This window comes from Mizuhopecten yessoensis, unplaced genomic scaffold (genome assembly GCF_002113885.1).
Source record: "Mizuhopecten yessoensis strain PY_sf001 unplaced genomic scaffold, ASM211388v2 scaffold8463, whole genome shotgun sequence".
Taxonomy (NCBI): domain Eukaryota; kingdom Metazoa; phylum Mollusca; class Bivalvia; order Pectinida; family Pectinidae; genus Mizuhopecten; species Mizuhopecten yessoensis.
This window is the reverse complement of record NW_018407560.1, coordinates 141,514-168,987: the sequence shown is the minus strand read 5'-3', so window position 1 is coordinate 168,987 and position 27,474 is coordinate 141,514. Positions and strand designations below refer to the sequence as shown.

The following is a 27,474-nucleotide window of genomic DNA, read 5'->3' as shown; positions in this document are numbered from 1 at the left end:
TTAAGCTTACAATGCTTTCAGCAACATGTCAACTTTAATGAGTTACCTCCCCTTTCATTTGAGGAAGTAAGATGGCCTCTGGTGTACTGCCGACCAGACATCGGAGAGATGAATCAATCAAACGCCAGAAATCAAAGTCAGACCGGGACATTTTATTACAGATGGGATTTTCAAAACAACGAGCGTGAGTTAGTTATGTGTTCACGAGTTTGGGTTAGACATAAGGAGGAGGCTACTCCGCTATAAGTTGGACATGTCGGGTGTCACATTTTGTATCATGACTCACTCCGTCATGATCTTCATCCAAACGTATCCTATTTATATCCGATTTATATCATTAGCCAGATTTTGAGATAACTTGTTTTTCGACAAAAAATGGTAATGTTATTTCACAAAGATGACACTGTTTTTTTTCAACATGATGCATTGTTTTCACCAAAACAAGAAAATCAGTATTCTGTTTCCCTATATAGATACTTTTGACAGGCGCTGTCGCAGTCCGTAAAATCATATCCGATAGAAAAAAGGCTGACCAGCGGGCTATTAATTATGTTATAAGAGTATATACCAGGGGCGTTTCTAGGACCTTTTTTTTGCTAAAAAACATAAAATAATTGTGAAATGCACTAATGTAACGGTTCCTGACTTGGAGCATGTATATTTTATAGTTAAAGTGTCAGGGTTTGACATTTTTTATGCCGAATTCTCTCCATTAATTGTCTATGGTATATTAAAATGATTGGATGGATCTTAACAGCAGTAGACCAATAACAAGAAATTCCAAATTCTAGGGTATACATGTAAGGCGTTACTTAACATTTCAATAGTCCTAGGCCAGGATTTTATGAACGGGAGGCGTAATTACGGTTGCCCTGGTAGAGGGTCCATGGGGAAGCTCAGAAGATTCTGGATTTCAAAAATTTAGCATCAAATTATGAAGTAGCCAGACTGATAAATATCTCTATTTTAGATTAAGTTCTGGTTTCGTTGAACGACACACATGATACAAGACAAACAAACACTGAAATATAAAGTTCTTTCGTTCTAAAAATATTGTAGGCTTTAATGTGGAATAGATGATTGAATATGATAAATTGCCATATTCAATACAATATTAGCAGATTATGATAGTGTTTTTTTGTTTTTTTTACGCCCTCACCTTGACCCGCCCCTGTATACAATACGCCCTCACCTTGACCCGACCCTGTATACAATATGCCCTCACCTTGACCCGCCCCTGTATACAATACGCCCTCACATTGACCCGCCCCTGTATACAATACGCCCTCACCTTGACCCGCCCCGGTATACAATACGCCCTCACCTTGACCCGCCCCTGTATACAAGTGTGTTAAGACTGCCTGGCCAATTCCTTCCACGGAGACATTTTTGTGCTTATTGTTTTTTTTAAACATGTGTGTGTGAAGTGTATGCGTTCAGGTTGATGAACATGTACACATGTGACTATTATGATATCATGATAGACCATCTACTGTTAATGTACAGGTGTCCCCCTGGTCTGAGGAGGTGTGATGACGCCTGTCAATCCGCGACCAGACCTCAGACAGAGGAAGTCTGTATGTTGAATAGGTGTGAGTGTGAATAAACAAGACAAACAAACACTGAAGTATTAAGTTCTTTCGTTCTAAAAATATTGTAGGCTTTAATGTGGAATAGATGATTGAATATGATAAAATGCCATATTCAATACAATATTAGCAGATTACGATCGGTTTTTTGTGTTTTTTTTATAACATGTACGCCTATTACGCCCTATCCTGGACTCGCCACGGAGACATGTACATCTGATATTACATGTTCTTTTCATGTTTGTCATGTAAATAGATACCATGGAAAAAATAATGATTAAAAAGTTGTTTGATCTTTTTTGTTGTTGTAGGGAAAAGGCAATAGCATCTACAGGAGATCGTGGAGTACAACTGGCATCCGACTGGTAAACCATATATCTGTAACATATTGTACACATATGTAATCTGACTGGTAAAACATATATCTGTTACGTACCCTTCACATATGTAATCTGACCGGTAAAACATATATTTGTAACGTACCGTACACATATGTAATCTGACTGGTAAAACATATATCTGTAACATAACGTACACATATGTATATCTGCCTGGTAAAACATATATCTGTAACGTACCGTACACATATGTAATCTGACTGGTAAAACATGTACATATATCTGTAACGTACCGTACACATATGTAATCTGACTGGTAAAAAATATATCTGTAACGTACCGTACACATTTGTAATCTGACTGGTAAAACATATATCTGTAACGTACCGTACACATATGTAATCTGAGTGGTAAAACATATATATGTAATGTACTGTACACGTATTTAATCTGACTGGTAAAACATTTATATGTAATGTACTGTACACGTATGTAATCTGACTGGTAAAACATACATATTTGTAACATATATATATATGTAACATATATATTTGTAACATATATATATACCATACATATTTGTAACATTTATATTTGGAACATATATATATACCATACATATTTTTTTATGATGTGGATGATTTCACAAATTGGGACTTGTTCCTCCAAAATATTCCATCTTCGATAGTATGTAACTTTCATTTTTTTTGTTGTTGTTGGTCAGTTTATAAGTAAACAGTTGGTCATGAATTTCCCTATTTCTTATAAAATAGGCTCCTGTCACATGTGAACGACCCACACCTGGATGAGAACAAAGGCCGCGAATACATCCTCTATCTTGTCCCTCAGGGAGCACTGCAGAAACAGATTGTAGAATTTGCTGAGAAGTCCCTCAACAGCTGTGGATGGAATGGATCTCATGCATACTTCCCACATATCACACTCTGTCCATTCTTCACTGTAAGCCAACATTAATTTAATGACATATTTCATGGTGACATTTTACTTTCAACCTGTGTGTTCAGTAGCTGCAATAATCTTTTAATCGTAAGCATTAAGTTCTTAATTCACCTGTGATGGTGACATAGATAAATGTTAAGTCACCTGTAATGGTGACGTAGATAAATGTAGTCACCTGTAATGGTGACGTAGATAAATGTTTAGTCACCTGTTATGGTGACGTAGATAAATGTTTAGTCACCTGTAATGGGGACGTAGATAAATGTTTAGTCACCTAGAATGGTGACGTAGATAAATGTTAAGTCACCTGTGATGGTGACGTAGATAAATGTTTACTCACCTGTAATGGTGACGTAGTTAACTGTTAGGTCACCTGTTATGGTGACGTAGATAAATGTAGTCACCTTTAATGGTGACGTAGATAAATGTAGTCACCTGTAATGGTGACGTCGATAAATGTTAAGTCACCTGTGATGGTGACATAGATAAATGTTTAGTCACCTAGAATGGTGACGTAGATAAATGTTCAGTCACCTGTTATGGTGACGTAGATAAATGTAGTCCCCTGTAATGGTGACGTAGATAACTGTTTAGTCACCTGTAATGGTGAAGTAGATAAATGTTTAGTCACCTGTAATTGTGAAGTAGATAAATGTTTAGGCACCTGTAATGGTGACGCAGATAAATTTTAAGTCACCTGTAATTGTGACGTAGATAAATGTTTAGGCACCTGTAATGGTGACGAAGATAAATTTTTTGTCACCTGTAATTGTGATGTAGATAAATGTTAAGTCGCCTGTAATTGTGACATAGATAAATGTTAAGTCACCGGTAATGGTGAAGTAGATAAGTGTAGTCTCCTGTAATGGTGACGTAGATAAATGTTCAGTCACCTGTTATGGTGACGTAGATAAATGTTCAGTCACCTGTTATGGTGACGTAGATAAATGTAGTCACCTTTAATGGTGACGTAGATAAATGTAGTCCCCTGTAATGGTGACGTAGATAAATGTTTACTCACCTGTAATGGTGACGTAGTTAACTGTTAGGTCACCTGTTATGGTGACGTAGATAAATGTTTACTCACCTGTAATGGTGACGTAGTTAACTGTTAGGTCACCTGTTATGGTGACGTAGATAAATGTTCAGTCACCTGTTATGGTGACGTAGATAAATGTTAAGTCACCTGTAATGGTGACGTAGATAAATGTTAAGTCGACTGTAAAACGGAGTAAAACAAATTACTTTTCTGTCTTTCTGAAGGTTGAGGATTGTAAAGTACATGAGGTCACCTCTGCTGTTCAGAAGTTACAGACCAAACTACGCCAGGCACCAGACAGAATGAAGCTGGACTTTTTCAGTCAAGTGAATTTCATTGGACTGTTTGTACAGGAAGATTTCTATAGGTTCCTGTCAGATGTTACCAATCAAGTTGGAGATGAACTTAACAAATCAGGTAATGTCAGTGCTCAGGCAGAACAAATCAGGAAATGTCAGTGCTAAGGCAGAACAAACCAGGTAATGTCAGTGCTAAGGCAGAACAAATCAGGAAATGTCAGTGCTCAGGCTGAACAAATCAGGTAATGGCAGTGCTCAGGCAGAACACGTCAGGTAATGTCAGTGCTCAGGCAGAACAAATCAGGTGATGTCAGTGGTCAGGCAGAACAAATCAGGTAATGTCAGCGCTCAGGCAGAACAAATCAGGTAATGTCAGTGCTCAGGCAGAACAAATCAGGTAATTTCAGTGGTCAGACAGAACAAATCAGGTAATGTCAGTGCTCAGGCAGCAATGGAAAGGAAAGGATTTGATCATAAATAATATGATATATTTCACAGAAAAAAAATAATCTTAGCTCTCAGTGAACACTTAAGTAACAGATTGGTCAATTTTTTGTCTGGTATTTATACCACCCACCTAGTGAGGGGGGTATACGGTTATCACATTGACAGTATGTCTGTTTTTATACCACCCACCTAGTGAGGGGGGTACATGGTAATCACTTGGACAGTACGTCTGTATTTATACCACCCACCTAGTGAGGGGGTACATGGTAATCACTTTGACAGTACGTCTGTATTTATACCACCCACCTAGTGTAGTGAGGGGGTACATGGTAATCACTTGGACAGTACGTCTGTATTTATACCACCCACCTAGTGAGGGGGGTACATGGTAATCACTTTGACAGTACGTCTGTATTTTTACCACCCACCTAGTGAGGGGGGTACATGGTAATCACTTTGACAGCACGTCTGTATTTATACCACCCACCTNAATCTGTATTTATACCACCCACCTAGTAGGGGGGTACATGGTAATCACTTTGACAGCACATCTGTATTTATACCACCCACCTAGTAGGGAGGTACATGGTAATCACTTTGACAGCACATCTGTATTTATACCACCCACCTAGTGAGGGGGGCATACGGTAATCACTTTGATAGTACATTCATATTTATACCACCCATCTAGTGAGGGGGTCTGTTTTTATACCACCCACCTAGTGAGGGGGGTATACGGTAATCACTTTGATAGTACATTCATATTTATACCACCCATCTAGTGAGGGGGTCTGTTTTTATACCACCCACCTAGTGAGGGGGGTACATGGTAATCACTTTGACAGTATGTCTGTTTTTATACCACCCACCTAGTGAGGGGGGCACATGGTAATCACTTTGACAGCACGTCTGTATTTATACCACCCACCTAGTGTGGGGGATATATGGTTATCACTTTGACAGCACGTCTGTATTTATATCACCCACCTAGTGAGGGGGATACATTGTTATCACTTTGACAGCACGTCTGTATTTATATCGCCCACCTAGTGAGGGGGATACATTGTTATCACTTTGACAGCACGTCTGTATTTATACCACCCACCCAGTGAGGGGGATACATGGTTATCACTTTGACAGTACGTCTGTATTTATACCCCCCACCTAGTGTAGTGAGGGGGTACATGGTAATCACTTGGACAGTACGTCTGTATTTATACCACCCACCTAGCGTAGTGAGGGGGTACATGGTAATCACTTTGACAGTACATCTGTATTGATACCACCCACCTAGTGAGGGGGGTATATGGTAATCACTTTACCAGTATGTCTATATTTATACCACCCACCTAGTGAGGGGGATACATGGTTATCCCTTTGACAGTACGTCTGTATTTATACCACCCACCTAGCGTAGTGAGGGGGTACATGGTAATCACTTGGACAGTACGTCTGTATTTATACCACCCACCTAGTGTAGTGGGGGGGTACATGGTAATCACTTTGACAGTATGTCTGTTTTTATACCCCCCACCTAGTAAGGGGGTATATGGTAATCATGTTGACAGTACATCTGTATTTATACCACCCACCTAATGAGGGGGGTATACGGTAATCACTTTGATAGTACATTCATATTTATACCACCCATCTAGTGAGGGGGGTACATGGTAATCACTTTGACAGTATGTCTGTTTTTATACCACCCACCTAGTAAGGGGGTATATGGTAATCATTTTGACAGTACATCTGTATTTATACCACCCACCTAGTGAGGGGGCTACATGGTTATCACTTTGACAGCACGTCTGTATTTATATCACCCACCTAGTGAGGGGGATACATTGTTATCACTTTGACAGCACGTCTGTATTTATACCAACCACCTAGTGTAGTGAGGGGGTATATGGTAATCACTTTGACAGCATGTCTGTATTTATACCACCCACCTAGTGTAGTGAGGGGGGACATGGTAATCACTTTGACAGCACGTCTGTATTTATACCAACCACCTAGTGTAGTGAGGGGGTATATGGTAATCACTTTGACAGCATGTCTGTATTTATACCACCCACCTAGTGTAGTGAGGGGGGACATGGTAATCACTTTGACAGCACGTCTGTATTCATACCACCCACCTAGTGAGGGGGGCACATGGGAATCACTTTGACAGCACGTCTGTATTTATACCAACCACCTAGTGTAGTGAGGGGGTATATGGTAATCACTTTGACAGCATGTCTGTATTTATACCACCCACCTAGTGTAGTGAGGGGGTACATGGTAATCACTTTGACAGCACGTCTGTATTCATACCACCCACCTAGTGAGGGGGGCACATGGTAATCACTTTGACAGCACGTCTGTATTTATACCAACCACCTAGTGTAGTGAGGGGGTATATGGTAATCACTTTGACAGCATGTCTGTATTTATACCACCCACCTAGTGTAGTGAGGGGGGACATGGTAATCACTTTGACAGTACATCTGTATCCTTACCACCCACCTAGTGAGGGGGGTGCATGGTTATCACTTTGACAGTATGTCTGTTTTTATACCACACACCTAGTAAGGGGGTATATGGTAATCATTTTGATAGTACATCTGTATTTATACCCCCCACCTAGTGAGGGGGATACATGGTTATCACTTTGACAGTACGTCTGTATTTATACCACCCACCTAGTGAGGAGGGTACATGGTAATCACTTTGACAGCACGTCTGTATTCATATCACCCACCTAGTGAGGGGGTACATGGTAATCACTTTGACAGCACGTCTGTATTTATACCAACCACCTAGTGTAGTGAGGGGGTATATGGTAATCACTTTGACAGCATGTCTGTATTTATACCACCCACCTAGTGTAGTGAGGGGGGACATGGTAATCACTTTGACAGTACATCTGTATCCTTACCACCCACCTAGTGAGGGGGGTGCATGGTTATCACTTTGACAGTATGTCTGTTTTTATACCCCCCACCTAGTAAGGGGGTATATGGTAATCATGTTGACAGTACATCTGTATTTATACCACCCACCTAGTGAGGTGGGTATATGGTAATCACTTTGACAGCACGTCTGTATTTATACCCCCCACCTAGTGAGGAGGGTACATGGTAATCACTTTGACAGCACGTCTGTATTCATACCACCCACCTAGTGAGGGGGGCACATGGTAATCACTTTGACAGCACATCTGTATTGATACCACACACCTAGTGAGGGGGTACATGGTCATCACTTTGACAGCACGTCTGTATTTATACCCCCCACCTAGTGAGGGGGATACATGGTTATCACTTTGACAGTACGTCTGTATTTATACCACCCACCTAGTGAGGTGGGTATATGGTAATCACTTTGACAGCACGTCTGTATTTATACCACCAACCTAGTGAAGTGAGGGGGTTACATGGTAATCACTTTGACAGCACATCTGTATTTATACCACCCACCTAGCGAGGGGGGTATATGGTAATCACTTTGACAGCACGTCTGTATTTATACCACCCACCTAGTGAGGGGGGTATATGGTAATCACTTTGACAGCACGTCTGTATTCATATCACCCACCTAGTGAGGGGGTACATGGTAATCACTTTGACAGTACATCTGTATTTATACCACCCACCTAGTGAAGTGAGGGGGGTATACGGTAATCACTTTGACAGCACCTCTGTATTTATACCACCCACCTAGTGAAGTGAGGGGGGTACATGGTAATCACTTTGACAGCACATCTGAATTTGTGATGGGAGCAAACTAGGGATAAGTCTGAATCTGTGATGGGTACAAACTAGGGGTAAGCCTGAACCTGTGATGGGTACAATCCAGGGGTTAGTCTGAATCTGTGATGGGTACAAACTAGGGGTAAGTCTGAATCTGTGATGGGTACAAACTAGGGGTAAGTCTGAACCTGTGATGGGTACAATCCAGGGGTTAGTCTGAATCTGTGATGGGTACAAACTAGGGGTAAGTCTGAATCTGTGATGGGTACAAACTAAGGGTAAGGCTGAACCTGTGATGGGTACAATCCAGGGGTTAGTCTGAATCTGTGATGGGTACAAACTAGGGGTAAGTCTGAATCTGTGATGGGTACAAACTAGGGGTAAGTCTGAATCTGTGATGGGTACAAACTAGGGGTTAGTCTGAATCTGTGATGGGTGCAAACCATGTCATCCTCAGATATTTCATCCTCAGATATGTCATTCTGTATGTTGAAAGGTTTGTGTTTGATTCCTAAGAGGTAAGGATTCAGCTATATATAGATAATTTGATGTTTTCTTTGATCTGTTTTACAGGAGTAAAGTTTGAACCACACAAGAAACAGCTTCATATGACTCTGGCCTACCAGTACCAAGTCGACCAGCATGATAAACTGCTCACTATGGCCAAGGAAATCAATCTTGATGCTGATGTACGCTGGGACTTCCGACTTTACTCCCGTGATATCACTAGGGCACACTGTGAGGTAGCTAGCTCAATGTTCTTACTTTTCATCTGTCAACAGTTGGTTTGCATGCAGCTTTCACCAAAGTTTTCATGAATCTTTCAAGACCTGATGAAGGTCAAGGTCATATTTTTGAGGTCAAGGTAAAGCTGCAAAATATTTACGTAACGATGGGAAAATTGGCTTGTCCACACATTCAAATTCCTGACTAAAGTTATTTAAATCTGATAAAAATCATGGATCAATGGTCAGTGAGCAATTATGTAATCAAATTAAAACACAATAGAATCATGACAATTCACACATGTCATCCGTCTTTGACGCAAAGTTTTTTTTCAGATTTCAGATTTCAAATTTTCCAGTTGTTTAGCTGGTAGGTGCATGTTAACAATGAATCGACACTAACATGTGACATGTGTGTAATTGATCAATATCAGTTGGCTTTGAAGGTCACACATGACAGTTACCTATGAAGGTCACACAGGGCTCCAATATATGACCTCTATTCCTCTAATCACAGGGGCTCCGATATATGACCGCTATTCCTCTGATCACAGGGGCCCCGATATATGACCACTATTCCTGTAATCACAGGGGCCCTGATATATGACCGCTATTCCTCTAATCTCAGGGGCTCCGATATATGACCGCTATTCCTGTAATCACAGGGGCTCCGATATATGACCGCTATTCCTCTAATCATAGGGGCTCAGATATATGACCGCTATTCCTGTAATCATAGGGGCTCCGATATATGACGGCTATTCCTGTAATCACATGGGCTCCGAATATATGACCGCTATTCCTGTAATCACAGGGGCTCTGATATATGACCGCTATTCCTCTAATCACAGGGGCTCCGATATATGACGGCTATTCCTGTAGTCACATGGGCTCCGAATATATGACCGCTATTCCTGTAATCACAGGGGCTCGGATATATGACCGCTATTCCTCTAATCACAGGGGCTCCAATATATGACATAATTCCTCTAATCACAGGGGCTCCGATATATGACCGCTATTCCTGTTATCACAGGGGCTCCGATATATGATCGCTATTCCTCTAATCACAGGGGCTCCGATATATGACCGTTATTCCTGTAATCACAGGGGCTCCAATATATGACCGCTATTCCTCTAATCACAGGGGCCCTGATATATGACCACTATTCCTGTTATCACAGGGGCCCTGATATATGACCGCTATTCCTCTAATCACAGGGGCTCTGATATATGACCGCTATTCCTGTAATCACAAGGGCTCCGATATATGACCGATATTCCTCTAATCACAGGGGCCCCTATATATGACACTATTCCTGTTATCACAGGGGCTCTGATGTATGACTGCTATTCCTGTAATGACAGGGACTCAGAATATATGACCGCTATCCCTGTAACCACAGGGGCTCCGATATATTACCGCTTTTCTTGTGAACTGAGTATACATATGTTTCATTAAATTAGGTGCGTAAGGTTTTGAAAGCGTACACCACACAGCATGGAGACGAGTTGGAGTTAATTGATGGGGACTTTGTGTATGTGGAGCCCTCAGAGATCCAGGAGAGTAAGGATGGCTGGTATAAAGGAATATCATGGCTAACTGGAAACTCTGGATACTTCCCGGGAACCTACACACAGAGGACCGCCGACACCCGTACCTGGACGTTACACAGGTATGTTATTCCCCTGCCAAAACTGTAGAGACAATGAGGTGTCACCAACACCACTGTCTTTACCACAATAGGGATAGCTACCTCAACACCACTGTCTTTACCACAATAGGGTTAGCTACCCTAACATCACTGTCTTTACCACAATAGGGTTAGCTACCCCAACAACACTGTCTTTACCACAATAGGGTTAGCTACCCCAACAACACTGTCTTTACCACAGTAGGGTTAGCTACCCCAACACCACTGTCTTTACCACAATAGGGTTAGCTACCCCAACACCACTGTCTTTATCACAATAGGGATAGCTATCCCAACACCACTGTCTTTACCACAATAGGGTTAGCTACCCCAACACCACTGTCTTTACCATAATAGGGATAGCTACCCCTACACCACTGTCTTTACCACAATAGGATTAGCTACCCCAACACCACTGTCTTTACCACAATAGGGTTAGCTACCCCAACACCACTGTCTTTACCACAATAGGGTTAGCTACCCCAAAACTGCTGTACATCATTCCATGAACATTTGATTATCACAGAAATATTAGCTCTGACCAAGCCATCTTAAAAAAAAACCCAGTTATTTCTAGTAAAGTCTGTACTGTGTATTTTGACAAATTCTCTATTTACATCTTGTGAAAATATATGTACAGCATACACAAAAGTACATTTACAGAGAGAACTGACATTTTGGGAAGACAGTTTCTGTAGACATCATATTTGACCTTTAGACTTTAATAGCACAAGATCAAACTGTTAAAGGAAATCGTACTTAAAAGTATTATAAAGTATGTAAGTAATATAGGCATTATCAATTCTTTGTTTCATTTCTGTTTCATTTCTGTTATTTCTATCGCAGGTCTTTACCTATGGAGGCTATGGTAGAGCTCCATCAGGGGGCCACACCCATCAATCCAAAAGGAGTACCACCCCTCATTACCCAGGATGCTACACCTCTCGTCTCTTTGGGAGCCACACCAACTTACCCTAAAGGTGCAAACCCCTCTATCCCTCATGGGACCACACCTCTTATCCCTCAGGGAGCCACGCCCATCATTCTTCAAAGTAATGGGTTTACCTTGGAGGTCCTGGATGATACCTACGACAATCTGTGGCATGACAATAAAGGATACGCACAGGTTTGTTTACGGTCCCACTAGATACGCACAGGTTAGTTTACACGCACAGGGTTGTTTATGGTCCCACTAGATACTTATGTTTAGGTGTAGTGCCAGCTTATGTTTAGGTATCGTGCCAGGCTATGTTTAGGTACAGTGCCAGCTTTTGTTTAGGTGTCGTGCCAGGCTATGTTTAGGTACAGTGCCAGCTTTTGTTTAGGTGTCGTGCCAGGCTATGTTTTGGTACAGTGCCAGCTTATGTTTATGTGCAGTGGCAGCTTAAGTTTAGGTATCGTGCCAGGCTATGTCTAGGTACAGTGCCAGCTTTTGTTTAGGTGTCGTGCCAGGCTATGTCTAGGTACAGTGCCAGCTTATGTATAGGTATCGTGCCAGGCTATGTTTTGGTACAGTGCCAGCTTATGTTTATGTGCAGTGGCAGCTTAAGTTTAGGTATCGTGCCAGGCTATGTTTTGGTACAGTGCCAGCTTATGTTTATGTGCAGTGGCAGCTTAAGTTTAGGTATCGTGCCAGGCTATGTCTAGGTACAGTGCCAGCTTATGTTTATGTGCAGTGCCAGCTTATGTATAGGTATCGTGCCAGGCTATGTTTTGGTACAGTGCCAGCTTATGTATAGGTATCGTGCCAGGCTATGTCTAGGTACAGTGCCAGCTTATGTATAGGTATCGTGCCAGGCTATGTTTTGGTACAGTGCCAGCTTATGTTTAGGTGTAGTGCCAGCTTATGTTTAGGTGTTGTGCCAAGGTTTGTTTACGGTCCCACTAGATACGCACGGGTTTGTTTAAGGTCTCACTAGATACGCACAGGTTTGTTTATGGTCCCACTAGATACGCACAGGTTTGTTTACGGTCCCACTAGATACTTATGTTTAGGTGTAGTGCCAGCTTATGTTTATGTGCAGTGCCAGCTTAAGTTTAGGTATCGTGCCAGGCTATGTTTAGGTACAGTGCCAGCTTATGTTTAGGTGTCGTGCCAGCTTATGTTTAGGTGCAGTGCCAGCTTATGTTTAGGTATTGTGCCAACTTATATTTAGGTGCAGTGCCAGCTTATGTTTAGGTGTAGTGCCAGGCTATGTTTTGGTACAGTGCCAGCTTATGTTTAGGTGTAGTGCCAGGCTATGTTAAGGTACAGTGCCAGCTTATGTTTAGTTGTCATGCCAGCTTATGTTTAGGTGCAGTGCCAGGCTATGTTTTGGTACAGTGCCAGCTTATGTTTAGGTGTCGTGCCAGGCTATGTCTAGGTACAGTGCCAGCTTATGTTTAGGTGTCGTGCCAGGCTATGTTTAGGTACAGTGCCAGCTTATATTTTGGTGCAGTGCCAGCTTATGATTAGGTGTAGTGCCAGGCTATGTTTAGGTACAGTGCCAGCTTATGTTTAGGTGTTGTGCCAGCTTATGTTTAGGTGTCGTGCCAGCTTATGTTTAGGTGTCGTGCCAGCTTATATTTAGGTGTAGTGCCAGCTTATGTTTAGGTGTAGTGCCAGCTTATATTTAGGTGCAGTGCCAGCTTATGTTTAGGTGCAGTACCTGCAGTTGTCTGTTGCTAAATTATCTTCTTTGAATGGCTTTTCCTTAAAAACTGAAAGGACCAGATCCTGATATATAATGCATTTAATTTATTAGGATTTTTTAAATTTTCATTTTGAAAAGCAACATGATTTGGTTAGCAGTTCTGTACATCTGACATGATTTGATTAGCATTTTGTACATCTGACATGATTTGGTTAGCATTCTGTGCATCTGACATGATTTGTTTAGCATTCTGTACATCTGACATGGTTTGGTTAGCATTCTGTACATCTGACATAATTTGGTTAGCATTCTGTACATCTGACATGGTTTGGTTAGCATTCTGTACATGTGACATGATTTGGTTAGCATTCTCTACATCTGACATGAGTTGGTTAGCATTCTGTGCATCTGACATGATTTGTTTAGCATTCTGTACATCTGACATGATTTGGTTAGCATTCTGTACATGTGACAGTATTATATAATCTAAATGACTGAAGTAGTAAAATATTTATGTTTAGAAGTAACCTTAAGATTGATAGGATGATAGACATGTTCAAGTGAGAACCATTATTAAAATGTTAGTGCTTAGTGATACCTTGCCCTAGACAAGAATTTGAAAGATACACAGAACAATAAATATTTCCAAAACCATATGGTAATACAACAAGAGTTAACATGTCATATTTGATTGCTAGGTGAAGAAGAGATCCCCATTATCAGAACCAGACCGCTGTGAACCACGCAAACTGTTTGTAGTGAGACACGGCGAGCGGGTAGATTTTACTGTGGGAAAGGACTGGTTTGACATGTGTTTTGATGAGGAAGGTAAGTGTAACCTTTCACACTCCTCACATCATCATCCTCACACCATCATCCTCACACTCCTCACACCATCATCCTCACACCATCATCCTCACACCATCATCCTCACACCATCATCCTCACACCATCATCCTCACACCATCATCCTCACACCATAATCTGCACACCATCATCCTCACATCCTCACATCCTCACATCCTCACACCATCATCCTCACACTCCTCACACCATCATCCTCACACCATCATCCTCACACCATCATCCTCACACCATCATCCTCACACCATCATCCTCACACCATCATCCTCACACCATCATCCTCACACCATCATCCTCACACCATCATCCTCACACTATCATCCTCACACCATCATCCTCACACTATCATCCTCACACCATCATCCTCACACTATCATCCTCACACCATCATCCTCACACCATCATCCTCACACTATCATCCTCACACCATCATCCTCACACCATCATCCTCACACTCCTCACACCATCATCCTCACACCATCATCCTCACACCATCATCCTCACACCATCATCCTCACACCATCATCCTCACACTATCATCCTCACACCATCATCCTCACACTATCATCCTCACACCATCATCCTCACACCATCATCCTCACACTATCATCCTCACACCATCATCCTCACACTATCATCCTCACACCATCATCCTCACACCATCATCCTCACACTCCTCACACCATCATCCTCACACTATCATCCTCACACCATCATCCTCACACCATCATCCTCACACTCCTCACACCATCATCCTCACACTATCATCCTCACACCATCATCCTCACACCATCATCCTCACACTCCTCACACCATCATCCTCACACTATCATCCTCACACCATCATCCTCACACCATCATCCTCACACTATCATCCTCACACCATCATCCTCACACCATCATCCTCACACTATCATCCTCACACCATCATCCTCACACTATCATCCTCACACCATCATCCTCACACCATCATCCTCACACTATCATCCTCACACCATCATCCTCACACCATGATCATCAGATGGTGGGCTATTCGAATCACCCTGCGTCTGTGATCAATCGTCTGTCTGTCGGTCATTCTGCCATTCCGTCCGTCATTCTGTCCGTCCTTAAACAATTCTTGTTAGCGCTATTTCTTAGAAAGTACCAAGATGGCCGACGGCCAGCTGTCCCTAATTTGAGAGTTAAAGATTGTTAGCGCTATTTATCAGAAAGTACTGGAGGGATCTTTCTCAAATTTCACATGAAAGTTCCCCATAAAGTTTAAGTTTGTTAGCGCTATTTATCAGAAAGTACTGGAGGGATCTTTCTCAAATTTTACATGAAGGTTCCTCATAAAGTTAAAGTTTGTTAGCACTATTTATCAGAAAGTACTGGAGGGATCTTTCTCAAATTGTTGTGCATGTTAACTTTTGAGGTTGATCAAAAGACTGATTAAGATGGGGGACAGGCTAACTGATCAAACAGATAAGAGAAAAGAAGAGAAAAGATCAAACTAACATAGGAGTAATGAAGATGGTACAATGGTGGGAGCCAAGATATCAACATTGTTATACTGAAATACCAACATTGTTAAACTAAAATACCAACATTGTTATACTAAAATACCAACATTGTTATACTGAAATACCAACATTGTTATACTAAAATACCAACATTGTTATACTAAAATACCAACATTGTTATACTAAAATACCAACATTGTTATACTAAAATACCAACATTGTTATACTAAAATACCAACATTGTTATACTAAAATACCAACATTGTTATACTAAAATACCAACATTGTTATACTAAAATACCAACATTGTTATACTAAAATACCAACATTGTTATACTAAAATACCAACATTGTTATACTAAAATACCAACATTGTTATACTAAAATACCAACATTGTTATACTAAAATACCAACATTGTTATACTAAAATACCAACATTGTTATACTAAAATACCAACATTGTTATACTAAAATACCAACATTGTTATACTAAAATACCAACATTGTTATACTAAAATACCAACATTGTTATACTAAAATACCAACATTGTTATACTAAAATACCAACATTGTTATACTAAAATACCAACATTGTTATACTAAAATACCAACATTGTTATACTAAAATACCAACATTGTTATACTAAAATACCAACATTGTTATACTAAAATACCAACATTGTTATACTAAAATACCAACATTGTTATACTAAAATACCAACATTGTTATACTAAAATACCAACATTGTTATACTAAAATACCAACATTGTTATACTAAAATACCAACATTGTTATACTAAAATACCAACATTGTTATACTAAAATACCAACATTGTTATACTAAAATACCAACATTGTTATACTAAAATACCAACATTGTTAAACTAAAATACTAACATTGTTAAACTAAAATACCAGCATTGTTATACTAAAATACCAACATTGTTATACTAAAATACCAACAGTGTTATACTAAAATACAAACATTGTTATACTAAAATACCAACATTGTTATACTAAAATAGCAACATTGTTAAACTAAAATTCCATCATTGTTATACTTAAATACCAACAGTGTTATACTAAAATACCAACATTGTTATACTAAAATACCAACATTGATATACTAAAATAGCAACATTGTTAAACTAAAATACCAACATTGTTATACTTAAATACCAACAGTGTTATACTAAAATACCAACATTGTTATACTAAAATACCAACATTGATATACTAAAATAGCAACATTGTTAAATACCAACATTGTTAAACTAAAATACCAACATTGTTATACTAAAATACATATTACCTAAGTTTAAAGAAAGTTTCTAAATATTTTTTACTTTCATCATTTTAAACCGCCCTGCCATCTAAACATATTTTTTTACATGCCAAAATAGCTTTTAAAGTACTAGGCTGTTAAAATGATATAAGTTTACAATGAAAATTTCTGATTAGTGATGAGGGGAGGGGGGGTGGGCTACCACAAAGAGAACAAATGATTTCATTTCTGACGCCCAGTCGTGATCACCCCTTCAATGTTATCTGGCTAACCTACAGGACTGTACCCCTGTTTCTGTGCTCTTATATGCAATATATACTATATGCTGTTACGCTATTATTTATTGAAAAAATTATAGTTATCATTTGATTCAAAGACCAATGTTTACCTTAGATGACTTGCTTTCAGGTAACTACAAAAGGAACAATTTGAATTTACTCAGGGAACTGCCAAAAAGGAAAACACACCTGGAATATATCAAAGACCCACCCCTCACTGTCATAGGTCACTATCAAGCTAAACTTACAGGTAAATATACATGGAGGAGTCCGAAGTAGTGGTTATGTTGGTTTGGTGACAGGAACAGCAGACCTAACATCTAAAGTATAAGTTCAGTGTGTTTGCATGGTGACAGGAACAGCAGACCTAACATCTAAAGTATAAGTTCAGTGTGTTTGGTGTAAGGAGATAGAGACCTTACATCTAAAGTATAAGTTCAGTGTGTTTGGTGTAAGGAGATAGAGACCTTACATCTAAAGTATAAGTTCAGTGTGTTTGGTGTAAGGAGATAGAGACCTTACATCTAAAGTATAAGTTCAGTGTGTTTGGTGTAAGGAGATAGAGACCTTACATCTAAAGTATAAGTTCAGTGTGTTTGGTGTAAGGAGATAGAGACCTTACATCTAAAGTATAAGTTCAGTGTGTTTGGTGTAAGGAGATAGAGACCTTACATCTAAAGTATAAGTTCAGTGTGTTTGGTGTAAGGAGATAGAGACCTTACATCTAAAGTATAAGTTCAGTGTGTTTGGTGTAAGGAGATAGAGACCTTACATCTAAAGTATAAGTTCAGTGTGTTTGGTGTAAGGAGATAGAGACCTTACATCTAAAGTATAAGTTCAGTGTGTTTGGTGTAAGGAGATAGAGACCTTACATCTAAAGTATAAGTTCAGTGTGTTTGGTGTAAGGAGATAGAGACCTTACATCTAAAGTATAAGTTCAGTGTGTTTGGTGTAAGGAGATAGAGACCTTACATCTAAAGTATAAGTTCAGTGTGTTTGGTGTAAGGAGATAGAGACCTTACATCTAAAGTATAAGTTCAGTGTGTTTGGTGTAAGGAGATAGAGACCTTACATCTAAAGTATAAGTTCAGTGTGTTTGGTGTAAGGAGATAGAGACCTTACATCTAAAGTATAAGTTCAGTGTGTTTGGTGTAAGGAGATAGAGACCTTACATCTAAAGTATAAGTTCAGTGTGTTTGGTGTAAGGAGATAGAGACCTTACATCTAAAGTATAAGTTCAGTGTGTTTGGTGTAAGGAGATAGAGACCTTACATCTAAAGTATAAGTTCAGTGTGTTTGGTGTAAGGAGATAGAGACCTTACATCTAAAGTATAAGTTCAGTGTGTTTGGTGTAAGGAGATAGAGACCTTACATCTAAAGTATAAGTTCAGTGTGTTTGGTGTAAGGAGATAGAGACCTTACATCTAAAGTATAAGTTCAGTGTGTTTGGTGTAAGGAGATAGAGACCTTACATCTAAAGTATAAGTTCAGTGTGTTTGGTGTAAGGAGATAGAGACCTTACATCTAAAGTATAAGTTCAGTGTGTTTGGTGTAAGGAGATAGAGACCTTACATCTAAAGTATAAGTTCAGTGTGTTTGGTGTAAGGAGATAGAGACCTTACATCTAAAGTATAAGTTCAGTGTGTTTGGTGTAAGGAGATAGAGACCTTACATCTAAAGTATAAGTTCAGTGTGTTTGGTGTAAGGAGATAGAGACCTTACATCTAAAGTATAAGTTCAGTGTGTTTGGTGTAAGGAGATAGAGACCTTACATCTAAAGTATAAGTTCAGTGTGTTTGGTGTAAGGAGATAGAGACCTTACATCTAAAGTATAAGTTCAGTGTGTTTGGTGTAAGGAGATAGAGACCTTACATCTAAAGTATAAGTTCAGTGTGTTTGGTGTAAGGAGATAGAGACCTTACATCTAAAGTATAAGTTCAGTGTGTTTGGTGTAAGGAGATAGAGACCTTACATCTAAAGTATAAGTTCAGTGTGTTTGGTGTAAGGAGATAGAGACCTTACATCTAAAGTATAAGTTCAGTGTGTTTGGTGTAAGGAGATAGAGACCTTACATCTAAAGTATAAATTCAGTGTGTTTGGTGTAAGGAGATAGAGACCTTACATCTGAAGTATAAGTTCAGTGTGTTTGGTGTAAGGAGATAGAGACCTTACATCTAAAGTATAAATTCAGTGTGTTTGGTGTAAGCGGTGAGGGACTTTACATTTGACTTGTTAGTGTGTAAGACCTAACAGACATAGTTTAAGTTTAGTGGGATCTGGCGCATCACAGAGGTGAATATATAAGTACACCATAAGTATAAGTAATGGCCAAATTTGTGTTTCTGATGAAAGTTCTGGTAATAAAGTGTAATTTATGTTTCAGCGGAGAACCTGCTGGAGAGCGGAGTGACAGTGTTCTGTATATATTGTTCCCCCTCCCTGCGATGTGTACAAACTGCCACAGAGATCTTCAAAGGTCAGCTTTTCATGTGTATCATACTATATTCTTGGAATTTCCCCCGAGTGAAATATTACCCTTCTCATGAAAAATCTATATTGGCACAGTCTACACTTTAAACTGTATTTTGGAACAGCCACCTTAATTCCCAGTAGATAATCCAGCAACCTTAATTCCCAGTAGATAATCCAGCAACCTTTATTCCCAGTAGATAATTTAGCCACCCTAATTCCCAGTAGATAATCCAGCCACATTCGTTTCCAGTAGAAAATCCAGCCACCTTACTTCCCAGTAGATGATCCAGCCACCTTACTTTCCAATAGATGACACATGACTTCACTTCCATCCTGTATTACAGCAAAACCTGACTTTTCTGACATCTGGCAATACAGGAATCCTGGGTTTGACTAATATCCTGTAACAATACAGGAATCCTGGGTTTGACTGATATCCTGTAACAATACAGGAATCCTGGGTTGGACTGATATCCTGTAACAAGTAAAATGTGACTTAACTCACCTAACCTAAACATAGAACTTTTACAATGAACTAAGTCATGTTTTATTCATCTAGTTTGTGGTAGTATGATATCATATTTATCTAATTTGTGGAGGTATGATATTGATTTATCCAATTTGTGGAGGTATGATATCATATTTATCTAATTTGTGGAGGTATGATATCATATTTACCTGGTATGTGAAGGTATGATATCATATTTATCTGGTATGTGAAGGTATGATATCATATTTATCTAATTTGTGGAGGTATGATATCGTATTTATCTGATTTGTTGAGGTATGATATCGTATTTATCTGGTATGTGAAGGTGTGATATCGTATTTATCTAATTTGTTGGGGTATGATATCGTATTTATCTGGTATGTGAAGGTATGATATCGTATTTATGTAATTTGTTGAGGTATGATATCGTATTTATCTGGTATGTGAAGGTATGATATTGTATTTATTAGCTCACCTGGCCCGAACATGCTAGAATGAAGGGCTACCAAGTTTGTTCAAATGAATGACATTTACTTATATTCAAGGTCACAGGGGTCAAATATGTTAAAAACCTTTAAACAACTTCTTCTCAATAACCAAAAGGCCTAGGATGATGCTATTTGGCCAGTAGCATGCTGTGATTAAAGGCTACCAAGTTTGTTCAAATGAATGACCTTGACTTATATTCAAGGTCACATGGGTCAAATATGTTAAAAACCTTTAAACAACTTCTTCTGAATAACTAAGAGGCCTAGGGTTAAGGTATTTTGCCATTAGCATGCTGTGATAAAGGGCTGCCTTTTTTTTGTTCAAAAGAATGACCTTGACTTATATTCAAGGTCATAGGGGTCAAAAATGTTAAAAACCTTTAAACAACTTCTTTTGAATAACTAAGAGGCATAGGGTTACGATATTTGGCCGGTAGCATGCTGTGATTAAGGGCTACCAAGTTTGTTCAAATGAATGACCTTCGTTCATTTTCAAGGTCACAGGGGTCAATTGTCTTAACAAATCTTTAAACAACTTCTTCTGAATAACTAAGGAGCCTAGGATAATGATATTTGGCCAGTAACATGCCAGGATGAAGGGCTACCAAGTTTTATTCAAATGAATGACCTTTACATATATTCAAGGTCACAGGGGCCGATGATATTTGGTCATTAACAGGCTGGGATGAAGGGCTACCAATTTTGTCAAAATGAATGACCTTCGCCCATATTCAAGGTCACAGTGGTCAATATATGTTTAAATCTTTAAATGACTTGTTCTGTATAACCAATAGGTCCAGGGTTATGATATTTTGCCAAAAGCATGCTGGGTTGGAAGACTTTAAACTCTGTTCAACCTAATGTCCTTGTTCGACATTCAAGGTCACAGGCGTCATGTTTAAATCTTTTAATAGGCTCTTATGAATCAAACACTGATATTCTTCCTGTAGCTACATTTTAGTCCACTTTTAAGATTACAAGTGTGAGATTAATACCAGGTGAGCGATTCAGGCCCATTGGGCCTCTTGTCTGGTATGTGAAGGTATGATATCGTATTTATCTAATTTGTGGAGGTATGATATCGTATTTATCTAATTTGTTGAGGTATGATATCGTATTTATCTGGTATGTGAAGGTATGATATCGTATTTATCTGGTATGTGAAGGTATGATATCGTATTTATGTGAGTGATGTATATGGCAACTACAAATTTCACAAACCAGATGTAAAAAATAAATTCATGAGAAATTATCATATCATGAAAAATATGATAAGAATTAAAAATGATACTCCTTTGACAATAAAATGTCCTCTATCAAATTTTGTAAAAATGTCCACTTACCTGTGCTTTTAGTGTTTAATTTACCATGGAAGTTGAGAATCGAGCCGGGCCTGTACGAGTGGACAGGGTACCAGGCAGGTGTCCCGCGGTGGATGTCACCCTCCGAACTCTTGCAGCATGGCTACCCTGTGGATACAACCTATGTGCCACAATACCCCAGAGAGAAACTCCAGGAAGATGAACCAGTGGAGGTGTTATATGCCCGGTCGACCGAGACTTCCAAACAGATCCTCAAAAACCACGAACTAGAAGGTAAGTTATTTACAGCAAAATTGGAGCTCAAGTACTAAAAGTAGTTCATACCTGTATTTGACTATTCTGATCAGAAGTCGAGTAATGTATAAGGGAAGGGGGCTGCCTGAGGGCAGTGTACAAGACAGCCATTTGGAAAAGCAAGGATTTGATCAGATGATCAGGCAGCTTGTAAACAAGGGAGTAAGAGCCAGCCTGAAAAGCTTGTTTGTAACACTGACTACATTGGTACCTGTCGTTATCAATGTTACAGGTAACAGTTGCCTTAAGTCCCTGAGGTAGCAGGTACGGTGGCCATGGGGATATTTTTGTAGTATTACATGTATTAAAACTTTTTTAAAAAATCAGCTCTAAAATTAGCATATACATGATGAATTGGACTATGTGGGCTTCACATTTAAAAAAAAAAAAATTGAATTTGGCTTGAGACTACATTTTTGGCCATTTACAAATCTGTGTCTACACAACAAAAGTTAGCTTTTCATGTAGTCTATTTTTGTCATGTGTAAATATCGTGAAAAATCCAGTTGAACGACCTAATGCTAAAACATGAGTATTTCTGTTTCTGAGAAGGTGATATTTAATTTAAGACAGGTTTTAAGAAAAAAAATACTACTTGCGTGGGTCAAATTTTGGGGTAAAAATCATATTTTTTTGCATTTTTTGGCGTTTTTTGATGTGGTAACCATGGTTTTCACAAGTCCCAAATCTGGGGAAATCACTTTTTGAAAAAAAAAATCATTCTTTCAAAAATAGATGTATTCAAAATGTAGTTTATAAATATATATATATATGTAGGTGTGTTGTGCAGGATGAATCCGCTATCCATGTTTATCCGAGACATGCCCTTTATTTTTAGGGTCAAGTCATTTCTACTGTACTCTGATACCTGAATACTTTAGATTACATAATGTCTGGCCTCTCACGACTCCCTCAGTAAAATCCTTCTGAGTCAAATATAATCCCTCATTCAATCATAACTGGTATGTAATACTGTAGTAAAAGTAGATCAATGGAAAACAACAAACAGGACACATTGTTTCAAGTTTCAATAAAAAAGAGTGAGAAATTGAAAAAAAGACACAATTGATTTTTATTAGCTCACCTGGTCTGAAGGACCAAGGTGAGCTTATGCCATGCCGTGGCGTCCATCCGTCGTCCGTCGTCTGTCCGTACGTCAACAATTTCTTTAAACGACTTCTTCTTCTTAACCACTTATTGGATTTCAACAAAATTTGACTGGAAGCATCCCTAGATGGTGGGGATTCAAAATTGTACAAATGGTGTGGCTTACCTCCCAGGGGGCTGAGGGGCAGGGCCAAAAAAGGTTATTTAGCTATACTGCTTTAAGCGACTTCTTCTCTGGAACTAAGTGATGGGTGTCAACCATACTTGACTGGAAGCATCCCTAGTTAGTGATGATTCAAAATGTACAAATGGTGGGGCTGACCCTCCAGGGAGCTTAGAGTCGGGGCCAAAAGGGGGCAATTCGGCTTTATTGCTACAAGCAACTTCTTCTGTAGAACTATGCACTGGATATCAATCATATTTGATCAAAAGCATTCATGGGAGGTAGGGATTCAAAATTGTACAAATGGTGTGGTTGACCTCCCAGGGGGCTGAGGGGCAGGGTCAAAAGGGGGCAATTTGGCTATATTGCTATAAACGACTTCTTTTGTAGAACTATGCCATGGATATCGATCCTATTTAGTTGGAAGCTTTCATTGTAGGCAGGGATTCAAAATTGTATAAATGGTGGGGCTAACCCCCCGGGCTAAGGGGTGGGGCCAAAAAAAGTTTATTACTTGGAAATGGTTGAGATCCCCACCATATAACCATATATACAATTGCTGAGTATAAAGAGAAGAATGGACATTTGCTTCCAGGATGGCCCTAGGGTCTGGCCCCACCCTTGAAGACATAGTCCCTGGGTCATAACTTTGAAATGGTTGAGATCCACACCCCAAAACTATATATACAAATGTTTGGCATAAAGAGACGAATGCAGTCATGATATTAGAATAGACCCTGGGGTCTGACCAAACCCCTTGGGACCTAGTTTCTTAGTCACAGCTTAGAAACAGTTGAGATCCCCACCCTATAACCATATATACAATTGCTGAGTATAAAGAGATGAATGCACATATGCTTCCAGGATGGCCTTGGGGACTACCCCACCCTTGGAGACTTTACCCCTGGGTCATAACTTTGAAATCGTTAAGATCCCCACCCTAAAACTATATATATACAATTGTTGGGCATTAAGAGACGAATTCAATCATGATATTAGAATTGACTCCAGGGTCTGTCCCACCCTTGCAGACTTAATCCCTTGGTCATAACTTGGAAACGGTTGAGATCCCATCCCCAAAACTATATATACAAATGCTGGGCAAAAAGAGACAAATGCAGTCATGTTATTAGAATTGATCCTGGGGTCTGGCAACAACCCTAGGGACCTAATTTCTGAATCACAGCTTGGAAACAGTTGAGATCCCCACCCCATAACCATACATAAAATTGCTGGGCATGAAAAATCTAATACAGATATGCTACAAGGATTGGCCTTGGGGTCTGGCATATTCCCTTATAACTCATTTGGAGAATATTTTACCATGATTGCTTAGATATCCAGGTGAGCGATACAAGCCCTTTGTGCCTCTTGTTTAATTTCTTTTTTATTTTATATATTTGATCATGATGGGAGTTTTGAAAAGTAAAGCATTTTAGTGATTGTTATTGATCAGTGTCAACACAAACAGGAGACTACCATTCTACTGATTCTGTTAAAGGGAAGTAACTGCAGCTATAATACCTAACAATAATCTACAGCAGGTATTTATCACACAATGGTGAGAAGATCCAGATGTTTTTATTCCATGCATCTTTTAGGGTATCTGTTGAAGCTTGTTTCATAAAAACTGTATAAGATGGACGTTGGTTTGAGTGTCCCTGATTGGCTGTGTTTGATGTGTTCTAGGTGGGAATCTGTTATTTGTTGGACATGCGGGAACGCTGGAACTGAGTACAAGACTGTTAGTGGGAAGAGGAGCTCGAAACCTAAATGACTATAAACAGATCCTGCCTAAAGTGCCATACTGCTGTCTTTGTGCCATCGAGGAAGATCCAGCAAGAAAGAAGTGGACATTTATAGAGCCGCCAGCTTTACCCCTGACACACAGCCGTAACTACAGCCAGAAGATTATAACATTGCGGCAGTAGGTTTTACTGTATAACAGGTCTACCCCTGACACACAGCCCTAACTACAGCCAGAAGATTATAACATTGCTACAGTAGGTTTCACTGTATAACAGCTCTACCCCTGACACACAGCCATAACTACAGCCAGAAGATTATAACATTGCTACAGTAGGTTTTTCTGTATAACAGGTCTCCCCCTGACACACAGCCGTAACTACAGCCAGAGGATTATAACATTGCTACAGTAGGTTTTACTGTATAACAGGTTTACCCCTGACACACAGCCCTAACTACAGCCAGAGGATTATAACATTGCGGCAGTAGGTTTTACTGTATAACAGGGCTACCCCTGACACACAGCCGTAACTACAGCCAGAAAATTATATCATTGCGGCAGTAGGTTTTACTGTATAACAGGTCTACCCCTGACACACAGCCGTAACTACAGCCAGAAAATTATATCATTGCGGCAGTAGGTTTTACTGTATAACAGGTCTACCCCTGACACACAGCCGTAACTACAGCCAGAAAATTATATCATTGCGGCAGTAGGTTTTACTGTATAACAGGTCTACCCCTGACACACAGCCGTAACTACAGCCAGAGGATTATAACATTGCGGCAGTAGGTTTTACTGTATAACAGGGCTACCCCTGACACACAGCCGTAACTACAGCCAGAAGATTATATCATTGCGGCAGTAGGTTTTACTGTATAACAGGTCTACCCCTGACACACAGCCGTAACTACAGCCAGAGGATTATAACATTGCTACAGTAGGTTTTACTGTATAACAGCTCTCCCCCTGACACACAGCCGTAACTACAGCCAGAAGATTATATCATTGCGGCAGTAGGTTTTACTGTATAACAGGTCTACCCCTGACACACAGCCCTAACTACAGCCAGAGGATTATAACATTGCGGCAGTAGGTTTTACTGTATAACAGGGCTACCCCTGACACACAGCCGTAACTACAGCCAGAGGATTATAACATTGCGGCAGTAGGTTTTACTGTATAACAGCTCTCCCCCTGACACACAGCCGTAACTACAGCCAGAAGATTATAAAATTGCTGCAGTAGGTTTTACTGTATAAAAGCTCTACCCCTGACACACAGCCGTAACTACAGCCAGAAGATTATAAAATTGCTGCAGTAGGTTTTACTGTATAACAGCTCTACCCCTGACACACAGCCGTAACTACAGCCAGAAGATTATATCATTGCGGCAGTAGGTTTTACTGTATAACAGGTCTACATCTACTGACTCAGTCTGTACCACACAAACAGTCTGTATTTAGTAGCAATAAAGGGATTAAAATCATTATATACTAGGAAATTTTCACCAAATAAAACCTGTACGCTTCACATAAATATCCATACCTGGTATTTACTCTGTGTGAATTACAGCTTTCACATGTAATGACTATACATGTATATGGTATGCTGTGAACAAATATTTACTGTCATCATAACAAAGGTGTAAAGGACATTTCCCTGGTATACAGTAGTACTGATCCTGTATACAGTAGTACTGATCCCATATACAGTAGTACTGATCCCGTATACAGTAGTACTGATCAAGTGTACAGTAGTACTGATACAGTAAACAGTAGTACTGATCCTGCGTACAGTAGGACTGATCCCGTATACAGCAGTACTGATCCCGTATACAGTAGTACTGATCCAGTATACAGTAGTACTGATCCCGTATACAGTAGTACTGATCCCGTATACAGTAGTACTAATCGTGTATACAGTAGTACTGACCCCATATACAGTAGTACTGATCGTGTATACAGTAGTACTGATCGTGTATAAACTAGTACTGATC

The 27,474-nt window shown here is 39.6% G+C and overlaps 1 protein-coding gene across 2 annotated transcripts; it reads left to right on the top strand.

Annotated features, from left to right (window-relative positions):
• Positions 1 to 68: 68 nt before the first annotated feature.
• On the top strand, positions 69 to 27,474 carry LOC110456005 (ubiquitin-associated and SH3 domain-containing protein B-like). Of its 2 annotated transcripts, XR_002463538.1 has the most exons (13): positions 69 to 184; positions 1,901 to 1,954; positions 2,701 to 2,887; positions 4,151 to 4,343; positions 8,980 to 9,149; positions 10,599 to 10,807; positions 11,672 to 11,951; positions 14,157 to 14,286; positions 17,523 to 17,642; positions 19,776 to 19,868; positions 22,198 to 22,437; positions 25,418 to 26,512; positions 26,893 to 27,474. XR_002463538.1 is itself a non-coding variant. In XM_021506515.1 (12 exons), exons 1-12 carry the CDS (start codon positions 72 to 74, stop codon positions 25,657 to 25,659), a joined length of 2,031 nt encoding a protein of 676 aa, XP_021362190.1. In that variant the 5' UTR covers positions 69 to 71; the 3' UTR covers positions 25,660 to 27,474. The 2 variants fall into 2 exon arrangements, 1 of the variants encoding a protein (XP_021362190.1); XM_021506515.1 differs by having other exon boundaries at positions 25,418 to 27,474.